Here is a 14129-nt window from a genome sequence, read left to right on the forward strand (position 1 = left end):
CTAGTGTGAAAAGGAAGAGAGAGTAAAAACTCCATGCTGCTCCAACTCAAGAACCACATGTTGATAGCTCCACCTCTGGAACTTTGACGTGCTAGTTCCTTTAAGGAACTTCTCGCTTATAACTCCTACTACTCGGGAACGGTCCCTGCTGCTCGGGAACTTTTTGTTTTAACTCTGAAACTTTAGGAACTGCTCCCACTCAGGAACTGCTCCTACTCAGAAACCACATATTCAATGTTCCTCTTAGGATATACCTAGGAATTACTCTGTTTGTGTTCTTTTTAGGAACTCTTCTAGGAACTTTGTTTGTGCTTGCTTCTATATCATTTTTCTTAGGACTCTTCATGCTTCGTTCCATCTTAAGACTTACACAAAGTCTAGCAGCACATCTGTATAATCAAACTTCTTCTCTCTTTGGATTTCTTCCTCAAGAACTTCGCTTATTGGATTTCTTCTAGGAACTTTTCATGATGTGATATAATCAACCTTCCATGGCTTGTTCTATGTTAATGTGATACGCACATCTCAAAACACATGTTAGTTAGATACTTATCATTTAATTTGTTTACAATCATCAAAATACTACATGACTGAACAAGAACCCTTTTCTCATTTCAACTTGTCATTCTAAACAAGTTAAAAAATGGTATATGCATCAAATATTTCAATCAAAAAATTAAATGGACAATCCTATAAAGAAATTGGACAAAATATCTTAACCTTTTTTTTAATAAGAGAAGATGATATACATGATGTCCACCTGAAAAATTTGAAATACTCATTACTATTGATACTCTTTAATTCAATCAAATTAACTCATTATGTCTTTTTTTTTTTGTTCAAAATGCATTCATAAAAAAATATTGAAAATCACTTACAATCTTTGTTAGTTTTTAACATTAGCGAATTAATATATCTAAAATCATCAAACTATTAGGCTCTGTTCTTTTGGACTGAATTGAACTGAACGAACTAATTTCTCTGTACTGAACTAAACATAATTCATCTAAACTGAACTGAATAACACTAAGGCTCTATTCAGTTCAACTTATTTTATTTATTTAGGATAAGATAAGATGTTTTGTTCAACTTATCTTCATTCATTTCAGAAAAAAATAAGATAAGATAAGATAAAGTTTAGATAAGATAAGACAAAATAAGTTGAATCGAACGAATCCTAAATTTAATTTTCCTGAACTGAAATGAACTTACCTTAAAAAAATAAACTGAAATGAATTTTCGTGAACTAAAATGAACCGAACTTGTCTCAACTGAACTGAACTTAACTTTCCTTAATTCAATCCAAAATAACAAAGCCTTAATCTTTCACATTTTAAGTATAATCATAACAATGGGGATTGTTAAACATATCCCCCAAATTACTTAAAATCGCCCCAACTCCCCTCCAAAAGTACTATTATAACCTTATGATATTATTTTTTTTTGATTTTTTTACTCCAACTTAACTCCTCCTCTAATTCATATTCTCTCTCATCTTCGACATCACCGCCGACGAGCACCACCAACGAATACAAAATTCCAACCAGCACAAAATTCCGACAAGCTAATTTTTTTTTAATGAATTCCATGGGCACAATGTGTGGCCTGGACGTTATGTCCATGGGGCACAACTTGTGGTGTGGCCTGGACGCTGTGTCCACGGACACAATTTCTTGGACACACGTTGTGTCCACGGACACAACGTTTGTCTAAGAAGTTGTGTCCATGGACACAACGTCTGGTTTGGACATTGTATCCATAGATGCAACATCCAGGCCACACATTAGCCCAAGGAATCAGTTAAAAAAAAAATTATCTTGCGGGAAAAAAAATTAATTCGTCGAAAGACATTGTTGTCGTCGGTGGATTGGTGGTAGCGATTGGTCATCGATGGTTAGTGATTTTAGGTAGTGGTAAAGAGTTGTAAAAGCAGCCAAAAGTATAATTGTACATTTACATGGTAATTGGGGTGATTTTAAGTAATTTTAGGACGATTAATAGAACTTCAGTACGCACGCATCGGATGCATATAAGAATGGCTAAACTATGAGACACAGAACTAGGCAGTGGCCCAGTAGGTCAGCAATCGTCTTTATTAGGATAGTAGGCAACCAATCATTGGGTGTTAGATACTTTGCTTTTCGACCGACCATATTAGTGGTGGGCACCTTGGCTTCCGTGTCACCACTCTATTAAATAGATGGTGTTTAGCTTTCTTAATCTCTACTTTGTCGTATTTATATGACATATGGTTATTTTTTTGGCCTAATCTTCATAGCCCCTGAGATCAGTGAAGCAGTATCATGTCCTTTCCCAAGCTCGAATAATTTGTATAGTAAGATTAAACTACAATAAAGATCTATCAATATTACTTATATTAAGTAATAACCCACATTTTATTTGAGTTAATCTTAACTTGAGAATAACATATAGCAAGTGGATTGGTAAATCTATAAAGCTAAGGAAAGTAACCAAAGAAAAAAAAAATAACACGCAAGTCCAAAAGTTTTTTTGCTAATCATAAACCAAACACCACTCACCAACTTTACTTCTTTACAAAAGAGAATTCTCCATATCTTAACAGGAAATTGGAAAAAATATCCCATCAATGGAGTAAACAAAAAAAAAAAAAAAAAAAAAAACTACTCTAATCTCTTAAATTCTACATATATAAAGAGAGAGAATAGATAGAGCATAAATCTATTAGTTGCCTCATATAATTAATCACACTTGTTCCACTTTATTTATTAGCATGATCATCAAATGTCTATATATTTATTAATTCATCTATAGATATTGATGATTTGCTTAGCCTTTGAATTCTTTTAACTAATTGTAGATCGAACATGAAATAATAGTGATTACTTTGATTAATTATAAAGTCAATTTATTATTTGCATGGCCGCAATTGAGGATGCTGATTGTAGTGATGGATGATGGTTTGAACATTGTCGTTGAAGTTGTTGATATTGCCAAATTTGGCCAAGTTGAAGTAATTTCCTTTGGAGGATAATTGACTCGGTTTTGAGTCGGTCGTTTTCTATGCTTATAAATTGGATTTGCTGATTTATAAGCCGTAAGTGGTTGGAGCGCTCCCGAGTTTGGATTTTAAGTTCGTTTGCATTGTTCCTTAGATTTTCTAGGTGTCTTTGTTTCCGCATGCGAGACCTTTTGGCTGATTCTCGGTTTGATTTCATTCGCTTACGCTTCCGCTCGTCAATACACGTCTTTGAACTTGAACCATTTCGATTTGGGCTCGGGTCATCAGAACCAGAACTAGAACTCGAAAGAGTAAGGAGTGAGTTTTTGTCTAATCGGTTATCATCAGGGCTTATTTCACCGAAACAAGGTGATTTTTGGTTTGGACTATCCAAACCTAAATCGGAACCAACATGGTAACGATCAAGGTTAGTTTCGTCAAAACAAGGTGATTTTTGGTTTGGACTTTCTGAAAAGGCATGGTAACGACTTAGATTCGATTCGTCAAAACAAGGTGACATTTTGTTTTGACTTTCGAGACCTAAGTCAAAATTGACATGGTAACGGGTCAGGTTTGGACTTTCTGAACCTAAACCAAAATCGGCATGGTAACAACCTAATTTTGGTTTAGACTGATCATTATCTTTATGATCATTGGAAGTGAAAAAAGATTCGAGATTCTCCCACGGAGTAAACCCGCCGCTAAAGGCGAACAAGGGATTATTGTTGCCATTGCTAAGCAGGGACTCGGATGGGAGGACAGCGGACAACATGGCGGTATGAGAGCTTATAGGTAGGGGGTGGGATGGAAGAAGAGGAAAAGGGGAGAAAGGAATTGTAAGTGAGCAATATTTATGGACAAAATTGAGGAGCCAAGAAAGCAAAAGTTTTTGTCGTGGGTTCCACATTGTGTGGAAGTGAAAGGGTAATTTGGTCTAGAATTGGGTAGAAGTGCATTACTTTTGAGTCAAGTGCCACTTATGAGTACTAAAGTGGGGCCGGTTATAAATCACAAAGACGAAATAACCCTGCTTTTTCTAAAAATGAGATTTGGGTTAATAAGCTTAGTCATTAAGGAACAATAGAAGTGGATGAATTGCTTATTTGCTTAGACACGTGTCTTCCAATCATACGTCAATCATGTGAGAGAAACCAAATAGGCAAATACTATTGTTGGAGTTGCTTACATGGATCAACCTCTTTGAGTCGGCGGCTTAATTAATGGCTTAATGGCTTAATGGCTTAATGGCTTGGCTATTTTCATGACTAATTGTTAGCTTAAACCTTCTTATTAGGCTAATGGCTCTTATCTTTGAGCTAATGATCATCAATCATTTATTGCTTGAAGTTTGTTTTATCCATCTTTCTTTTTCTATTTCTTGAACTTTCTTGCCTTATTTACTTTACCTTGCTTTTTTAGTGGTAAGTATTTCTTCCTTTTTTAGGGTTTCAGTTAATTAATTACACTTTCTTTCTTCATTTAATATTATAACTAATTTTTAAAACTTAGCATGGAAAATTATAGAGGACTTTTCTTACTTGTGCCATAAAATATAGGTTAAGAATTTCAAATTTTCGTTAAATTAAAATATAATATAATAATATTGTACCCGAGTATAATAAATAAGGATAGATACTGAAGATAGAGGAATCATATAAGATTTGTAGTGTGATTGGATTTTAAAATGGAAACTTGTAGTATAATGATAACATATATAGGAATTTTGATGTTCTTAGCGTATTTCTTGTGGTATAGGTTGGAAAAACTCAGGCCAATTACGGACGTGATGACTTCCTAATGTTTCGAGTTTTCGACACTGAAACGACTCGACCCATGTCAGATACGTTTTGGGAACATGTCTGATAATGAGTAAACATTCATGATTTTGAAAGCTTATGAGAAACAACCTACAGAGGAAAAATGACGTTTTCCTTTTAATTAATGAGAAAAAAAAAAGAACAACATGAAAGCAGTAATGTCCTTATTCCCGCAAACCTAGTAGCCCATCTCTCCTGTCCCAACAATCCAATAGCCTCTCTCTTTATTTGCAATAGTCGTTTGGCTAAATACTATTTCTCATTAAAATCAAGTTTGTATTGAGTAGTACTAATTTATTTACGAAGTTGATTTGTTAAATATAATTGTCTTATAATAATTTATAATGTAAATTGTCTAGGCCGAACGTTCGCCCATGGTCAAAAAAAAAAAAATTCAACGACTTTCAGTGGTGTGACGATGAGATGAAGGTGTTGGTGGTTGGGGAGGTTGAGTACGCAGTGAACCCAGTTGTGTGCGACGAAGGAAGTGGAGGTGAGGATGGTGGAGTGAGATGGCTGGTGGTGGTACACATGTAGTGATGAAGAAGGAGAGAGAGGGTGGGGGAGGGTGGAGGATGTTGGTGGGTGGTTGTGGCAATATATGGGGTGGTGGTGGCAGGAGGTGAATGGTGGTGGAGTGAGGTGGCTGCTGGTGGGTGGTGGTGGTGGTTTAGGGAAAAAGAAAGAAAAGATTAGAGAGGTAATTTCAAATTTTTTTGGAGTGATTATAAGTAGTTTTTGGGGCGAAGAATAGAAGTTCAGGAATCGTATCGAGTCATGTCGGCTCTCACGCCAACCTGGCACATGCCTAGATTTAGGTCAAAATAATTTGATAAGGATATTATTTAGTGATTGATTGATGATTCCATCTTTGGGAGTAAGTGTAATACTAAATTATAATTTTTTTTTTGTGAGTGAATACTATTGTATGTACAAATACCTTGATCCCTATAAACTAATCAAGTAGATCTAAATAGGTGACAAGGATACTAAGTATTTGCTCACTTGACAAGACGCTTATCTTAAATTCTGTTGGTCTTAAGGTTCGTATCTTGCAAAACTGGTGTTTTAACATAGGGATCCTCTTATCTTTTCTCAACTCAAAGGAACTGACCGCAAATAACATACCAAGAAACTGTGAACTCAATCTTTTTCCTTACCGTATAAAAAGATTGTCAAGGACATACGAAGGCGTCACCCTTATTATCAAGATGTCTCGACACCAAAAAAATATTCGAAAAACTTCTTTCATGACTATGTGAGATGTCATATGATGTTTATGTTTCTATTTTTTCTGTTTTAATTTTCATCGCCTAGTATTTCTATACTAGTCAGATTAGTAGAAGTGGCATAAGAAAAAAGTATCAGCCTCAACAGAAGGAAAAGTTGAGAGTGCGATTTCATACTAAATAAGTAAATGGCTACTTATTTTCCTTCTTTATATAGGGTATTATTCTATTCAATAAGATAAAAAAAATGCAATTAAAAAAATCCTTGCAAAAAAGAAATTCTCATAATGACTTCTTTCATAAGTTTACACTGCAACATATATAGGGGATTTGGTTTGGTAAAATAGTCATTACTTAAAGCCACCAAAGATGCTAGGGAAGTTTCGATGTCTATCTAGTTTATTTCTAAATTCCAAAATAAGAAGTCGTAGCATAGAACATTATTTGTTTATCATTATCGCTATTTATTATCTATACAAATCTGTTAAAAGTCGTTCCTAAACAACAAATGGTATCATGTAGCGCTCTTCCTAAAAGTGTTTTATTTCATGTAATCTATACAATAAAAAAAAAAATAGAAATTACATAGTATAAGCTTTGATCTTGAGACTTCAAGTTCATGCACTAAAATATTAACTTAGGACCAAGTGGTATCTAATATGATCATTTTCAAACTACAATATTAATAAATGAAAATTTTCCTTACCCGGAGTATAACCCGAGACCTAACAACTAGTTGGCTACAAAAAAGAGCATAAGAATTACATAATGCATTAGCATAATTTAGAGCTCTCAAAACAATGCAATGCTTAATCAAGTGGGAGTTCTTGACAATATCACGCATGGTCCAATTTATATATTATGTACTATTTTTATTTTAGAGAACACATTATTCCAACAATTAAGTCGACCAACATTTGAGAAAATAATAAATTTGTCACAGCTAATTGCCGAAAAGCAAACTTTTTAAGAATGTCGGATAATATTGTGGAAGTTTCATTTTACAAAAAAAACGAAAAAAAAAAGTCTTGCCTCTTGCAAAAGTTTCAGCTATATATATCTAATAGACTAATATTATGTCTGATAAAACACCGAAGACAAAACGAGTATAATGAGCGGAATCATTCTTTGAAGAAGTTACACTTCAAATTCGAACACTTTACCACAATCTACTTCAAGAATAGTTGGCCTAAACTTTACTAGGTTTATAAACTTGGATGAATTCAAGATTCATCAAAAGTTTATATCCAAACACAGAATTATACGCAATATAGTTCCTTAAAAAACAAAGATATAAAGTTGCAACTTTATTGGATTCCTTTTTATTCCTGAACTTTGTTAGTTGGATACTACTATTATGTAAAGGAAATAAATCAATGATAGTATAGTATAGACAAAGAGGAGCAGCTAAGCAATAACGAAATTACTAGAAAATCTTGAATGAAGTTGTCCATCTTCGTGTCTGTTCGTGTTTGCGAAAAATTATAATCTGTGTTGGTGGAAAATCAATTGGATGACTTTGCAAACAAGTCAATGCACACTCAATAGTTAGATACTGAGAGCCACGGGAGTCTTAGTTCCTGGGGGTTACCGATTTTAATTATTTAAAATCTTGCTAACGTACTTTGTTATATTTTAAGTTAACTAAACTACAACGCCTAATAAATTCAGACGATAGGTATTAAATAGAACAACGCAATAATTAATCTATTAATTAAAGCTGAATATTCCCACTCATATCACAAACTTCTAGAAAGATTCTTTATAACACACACGTCCCACTAACCACGTAATCTTGCATGTTCCATCATCAGATTTACAATTACCCACGGATCCACAATTGGATTTGGATAAAAAGGAAAGGTAAGGTTAAGTTGATTTGTAGGTAAATGAAATAGGGAGATTCAAGAAAATGGTGCATAAACTCGCATATCATGTTTAAGTAAAAAGTATATGATGATATGTAAAACAATTAAACTGCAATTTCACTACTATTTCGTTTTCTTGGATCCACGTACAAATCTAACACGTAAGAATTCACACGGACAATTTTGACGATATTCTATTAGTTCATAAACTTTATCGAAAATTATACTAAGCAACATGAGTTTCGGCTCAATCATAATCATTGAAACTCACTTATAAGTTATAACTCTTATTAAAATACTTTAAACTTGACAATTAGTAGAAATATATGTGAAAATATGCCTTGAATCGTTATAGTAGAGCTATCTAAGATTTGGCGACTCGTGGATTACAGCACGACTCGCGGCCGAAATCGCCGAGAGGTTACCGCGACTCGCGACCAGTTTCGCGACTCGCGGTTTTCTGGATACTTTTCGATACGCGTTTTCATTAAGCGTCATTATTTAACCTAATGTCGTTTATTCGACTGATTAAGATAGCCTATATAACATCTGTAACTCTGTTTTTCTTCACATCATAATCAATAAAATATTCTCTCCGCCGTGGACGTAGCTAAATTGGTGAACCACATAATTCTTTTGTGTATTTTTATTGTTTTTACATTCGTTATTTGTTTCTAATCTCTCACGTCCGTTATAACGATATAGCATAATGGTCACCAAAGATAAGAAAAACAATCGTACAAATGAAATAGATTATAGATCCGGTTGAGTATTGAGATGAAGGAATAACAAAAGGAGGGGAGGGGAGTTGCGAAAAGATGAACAGAGTTGCATAAACGAAGTGTTATGAAGATATTGGTCAGCATCATGAGGCCGACATGCACCCATGTTTTAACTTGAAAAGATTGTAAAGGAAAAGTCTAGAATTGTAGTATAACACATGGTCTCAAAGTAAAGGATGATAGACATATGCATAATCGTTATTCGTTATGCATATGCAAATGCATCTCCCCTTGGCTTTTCTGATTATCTGCTGTCAATTGTCATTCTTTACTTGGTCTTTAATTTCAAGAGAGTAGGTAGCTACTACTTTCTTAGAAAAGCATCAAGTATATGATTATTGTTTGTTTGTTGGTATGATAATATAGTAGTAAGAAGAATTGTTCTACTACATTGGAATTCTTTGCGAAGCAATCAGTCAAATTTGACGGAGAAATTAAAGTCCCTTGGATGTGGAGAAGAGGGGCAAGGGGAATTATATGACCTCTTAAAGAGTAAGAGTCCATGAGATCTGATTTTACCACTAAACATACTATATATCAAGGAATAAAAAATCAAGGTTTGCAATTTTGTGTTTTGCCAACTCGACAATATTATGTGTTTTATGGGCTCCGAATGATCAAATAAAACTGATAAGACAAGAAAAATTATATTGTGAAAATAGGGGTAAAATATTATTAAATCATTAACCTTTTGGTTGCAAATCGGATTTCTACAAAAAAAAATGATGTTTTATATCTGAGAGTCAGCTTCACACATATAGTTCAACTGAAATGTTATATTTCCTTTAGAAAAACACATAATTATGTGAGATGATGGTTATTCATATGATAGTGTCTCTTTATTCTCTATCACTTTTACGAAAGAAAAAAAAACATCTTACGCACCACTATTTATGATATTAAATCTAGTGGAACCAAGTTATTGAGGGAGGGTACATTGAATTGAAAGGTTTACAGACGTAGAAAATACGCAAAAACATTTAATTTTATTTTATAATAAACGAGTAGGAGGCAAACTTCCTAATAATCTTCTAGTATGATAATATCGTCTCCACTTTCTGTTTCGCAAAGAATTATATATTTACTTTTCACTTTCCTTCCTTTCACAAAGAATTACTCCCTTCACTAAATTCATAAGATATACTACAATATTTACTTATTCGTGTCCATGCACATTCATTTCATATTAAGCAACAAATCCAAGTTTTTTACATTTTTTGCTCATTGAAAGTTAAACACATATACTGATCAAATCAAATTCTTAATTCTAAATGCCAAACTTACTCTTAATAATGAAGAAATTCCAAAGAATGATCCAAACGAGAGAGATTTGCAAAGCTGAGCAAAGACTTTGTGACAAAAAACTAAAGCATTACTGCTTAGATCCTCTACATAAACTTATTAATAATTTGTCCAGAAGTAGAATTGATTAGTAGTAGTTAACTGTAATCTCCTCTTTTTTTTGGTTTCTTTTAGTTGTATTCCACTTTATCTCTCTCTCCTTTTCTCCTTTTTGCTGCATGGTTCACACTTAATAGAGATAATAGCTTTACATATTGCATATATTTTATTAAGAAGGCAATGCAAAGCAAAACACTCCATGTGATGATGGATGCCTTCATCTGTGATAACTACTCAAAGTAGTCGCATAAAGCTGCAATAGGCGTTAATTCAGTTTAACCTTTTTTATTTCTTAGAGGCTTTACTCCATGTATAGACTATAAACCACAAGTAATACAATTATCTTTCAATTTGAGCTTACTTATCAATTATTATCTTTCAACTAACTTATCATTTGGCATAACCTAACCATTTTTGCTCATTTCATCTTTTCTCTTCTCAATCAGTTCGTCTCCTAGCATATTTCACGTACACAAACTCTTAACTTTTCGTTATTTAGTACTTAATAGTATAACATTTCGGCTTCCAATGTTTATTAATATACTTTTTCTGTACACTAACTTATGTGAACTTTTCGGTCTTATACAAGAATTTGCTTCTTTCAATTATCTTACGTTTCAAGTAGAGAAAGTAATATCAAAACCATCACATTTTGGCTAGCTTTTCAATTTCTAACCACCCTTATTACTAATGTTTAGGAGTCGTTTGGTATCACTTATAGTTTTTAGCTTTAGGTTGATCTAAATCTTAAAAGATTAAAGATTCTACCGGATTTGTATTCTATTTTTGTCTGTTTTTTTTATTTGACTCATTTATTTTCGACATACTTAAGAAAGGAGTCTCGTGAGTATAAAACAATAATTTTTATAAAAAGTCATATGAGGGAGAAAATTATCTACTCCCTCTGTCCCATAATATATAGTGTGTATTGTGTTTTTTTTTGCACGATCTCTAAGACGTACCTTTGACCTTTGATATCTCGAATTTCGTATTAGATAAAATTATTAAAAAATTAATATTATGAAAGTACACATTTGAGTGAACCTAACAATATCTCACATGAGTATATTTTTTTGTACGATTTTTTCACTAAATACTCCCGACAAAGAAAAATTCACCATATACCTTAATGTTTCAAAAATGCACCGTATACCCCTAAGTTTTCGAAAATATTCACCAAACACCCTTTTTCTAACGGATGTTAGGTTGTCGTTAATGATATTTACAATATTGCCATCAATAACTCCTAATCCCTAATTCTAACCCTACCCCAAACCCTAACCCACCCTCCTCTCCCCATACCCTAACCCCACCCAACCCACCACCCATCCCCATCCCCTCCACCCGCAGGCCCACCCCCACCCCCCTCCGTCGCAGCCCTCGATCACTCCATCCCCGCCACCATCGCATCCCCCCTCCCCCTCCGTCTTCGCATCCCCCTCCCCTCTCTTCCCCTCCGCTGCAGCCCCTACCCCCTGTCAGCCCAGCCCCACCCCTCCCCCTCCCTCCCGCAGCCTCGCCACCCTCGAAAATTCGAAAATCACCACCCCTCCCTCGTAGCCCAGAAATTCGAAAAACGTCACCCTTGAATTTCCGCGACGATTTCTCATATCGTAGGGAGTTTGTGTGAGGGGAGAAATAACAAGGAGGGAGTGTGTTTGGGCAGTGCGCAAGGTGGTCGGAGGTTGGGTGGCGGTGGTCTGATTTTGGACACACGAAAACAGATGAGGGGAGGCACAACAAGAATGTCAGTCTTTAGCGTCCGCAAAAATCAGACGCTAAAAACGCGGAATCGGACGCTAAATATATTAGCGTCCGCCACCGGACGCTAAACGGCTGACGCAAAACCCTTGGTCGCTAATTCTCCAAATAGCGTCCGACAGGCGGACGCTAAAAAAATAGCGTCGGATATGTTGAATTTAGCGACCGCTTCCTACCCAGTCGCTAATAAATCGACTCTAATAAATCGACGTATATTAATCATATCTAATATGATATATTGTCCAATAAACCCACCCTAAACCCTAAGTACCTATTGATTCGAATTGGTCAGCTTTATGAAGCTACCAAAGTGGATTTTAAAGCAATACATCATCTATATCCAAAAACAATGATAACTTTTACTCCAAATACCATAATTCAGAGCACAGTTATGTTATTTGGAGTAATACTTATGATTGTTAGACTAATAGTTATTGTTTTTTTATTGTGATTTTCATCAACAGAATCGTCATCAACACCAGCCCCACCACCCTCGCCCTCACCCACAACCACCAGCCCCCCAACAGCCACCCACCCTCTGACCCTCACCCATAACCACGCACAACCTCCACCCTTACCCATCCCCACGACCCACTCCCAATGCACGAAAACCCCACCACCGAAACACCCACCCACCCACGAAAACCACCGCCGCCGAAACCACAACGCCCCTTCCCAAAAACCAACATTGAACCCCGACTAACCCCCTCCCCCCGACCCCCCGAAACCCCAACCAACACCACACCCCCGAAACGCCGACGAAACCACCATCCCCGATACCTCACCGAAACAACTTCAGTAAGCAGATCAAAACACTAGATAGTCCACCAGATTAAAAATTCAACAAAAAATCATATATAATCCCCAAAAAACCCCAAATCTGATGAGAAGAAGAAAAAACCTAGAAATAATTAGGACAAAAACCCAACGAAAAAATCAAGAAAAAACCAGATCTGAAACAAAAATCAAAAAAGAGAGATGACAAATAAAAATCGAGAAATTAACAAAAAAAAAACTCGATATTAAACAATCCACATAAAAAACCCAAAAAAAATCACTAACCCTAAAACGAAAACCTGCAACGGTGATTGGCTCAGAAATCTATCGAACCTCCTTCAAATCAGAGAAAGTGTGTAGCGGACCATTGAAATCGATTAAACGTCCTTCAAATCAGAGAAAAAATAGCGGAGCATTGAAGAAAAGAAGAGCGAGAAAGATGAGGTTGTGATGTGAGGTGAGAGAGTAGGGATAGATAGAGATAGGGTTGGAAATAAGGTGGGTCGTTTTTATTTTATGACCATTGAATAACGTCTGTCATATTAGACGGTAAACCTGTAAAACGGACGCTAATTAGTGTCCGCTTCGAAGACGGACGCAATTTTTTAAAAAACGGACGCTAATTAGCGTCCGCTTCGAAGACGGACGCTAACTTTTCAAAAACGGACGCTAATTATCATCCGTTAAAAAAAGGACACTAAATTAACAAAAACGGACGCTAATTTGCGTCTGATTGGGCCGGATGGTAAATTCATACGCTAAAAGCGCGGATTCTTGTTGTGAGGGGTGGGGACTGGGGAAATCGACGGTGGAGGGGAGGGAGAAATCGATAGGGAGGGGGTGGTGGGGGGTTGGGGAAATTGGCGGTGGAGGAAGAGGGTTGGGGGAGGGGCAGCAGTTGTGGTAGAGGCAATGGGGGTGGGGCTGAGGTGGAGGGGGAGGGTGGGGGTGGGGGCTGGCAGGAGGTTAGGGTTTGGGTTAATGGTGGATTAGGGTTTGGATTATTGTTTAGGATTAGGGTTTAGATTTTAGGGTTATGGTTTAATGATGGCAAAATGGTAAGTAAAGCTAACAATGAGTTAACGGAAGTTAGAAAAAGGGCATTTGGTGAACGTTTTCGAAAACTCAAGGGTATATGGTGTATATTTGAATCATTGATGGTATGTGGTGAATTTTTTAATTTATCGGGGGTAGTTTGTGAAAATATCGTTTTCAGCATTTATATGTTTCGATGCAACAACAAGATGTTATTTGTAACAAGTAGTTTTGTTGGTTGGTTAAATAAAAGAAATAAGAGGGATGAAAAAAAAGCTAATGTTAGTATAAAATTATATAGAAATGGAATTGCAAAAAAAAAAAGATCTTTTTTCGATATTTATATTGTATATACTAATGAGAATACTTGGTCAAAAATTTCAAAGTTCGACCTTGATAAAGATAAACAAACACTATGTCTGGCACGGCTCGCGCCGATGCTTCCCCCTAGCACCGAACACTCCCCCTACCGAAGTTTT

At 35.6% G+C, this 14129-nt stretch overlaps 1 protein-coding gene across 1 annotated transcript; it reads right to left on the reverse strand.

The window, feature by feature from the left end:
- Positions 1–2360: 2360 nt before the first annotated feature.
- Positions 2361–3795, reverse strand: LOC104894976 (light-inducible protein CPRF2). The gene has a single exon (XM_010681366.4). The coding sequence runs from the start codon at positions 3750–3752 to the stop codon at positions 2883–2885; it is 870 nt and encodes a 289-aa protein (XP_010679668.1). The 5' UTR covers positions 3753–3795; the 3' UTR covers positions 2361–2882.
- Between the last annotated feature and the right edge of the window lie 10334 nt (positions 3796–14129).

The sequence above is a fragment of the Beta vulgaris genome, chromosome 6 (assembly GCF_026745355.1).
Source record: "Beta vulgaris subsp. vulgaris cultivar EL10 chromosome 6, EL10.2, whole genome shotgun sequence".
Lineage (NCBI taxonomy): Eukaryota > Viridiplantae > Streptophyta > Magnoliopsida > Caryophyllales > Amaranthaceae > Beta > Beta vulgaris.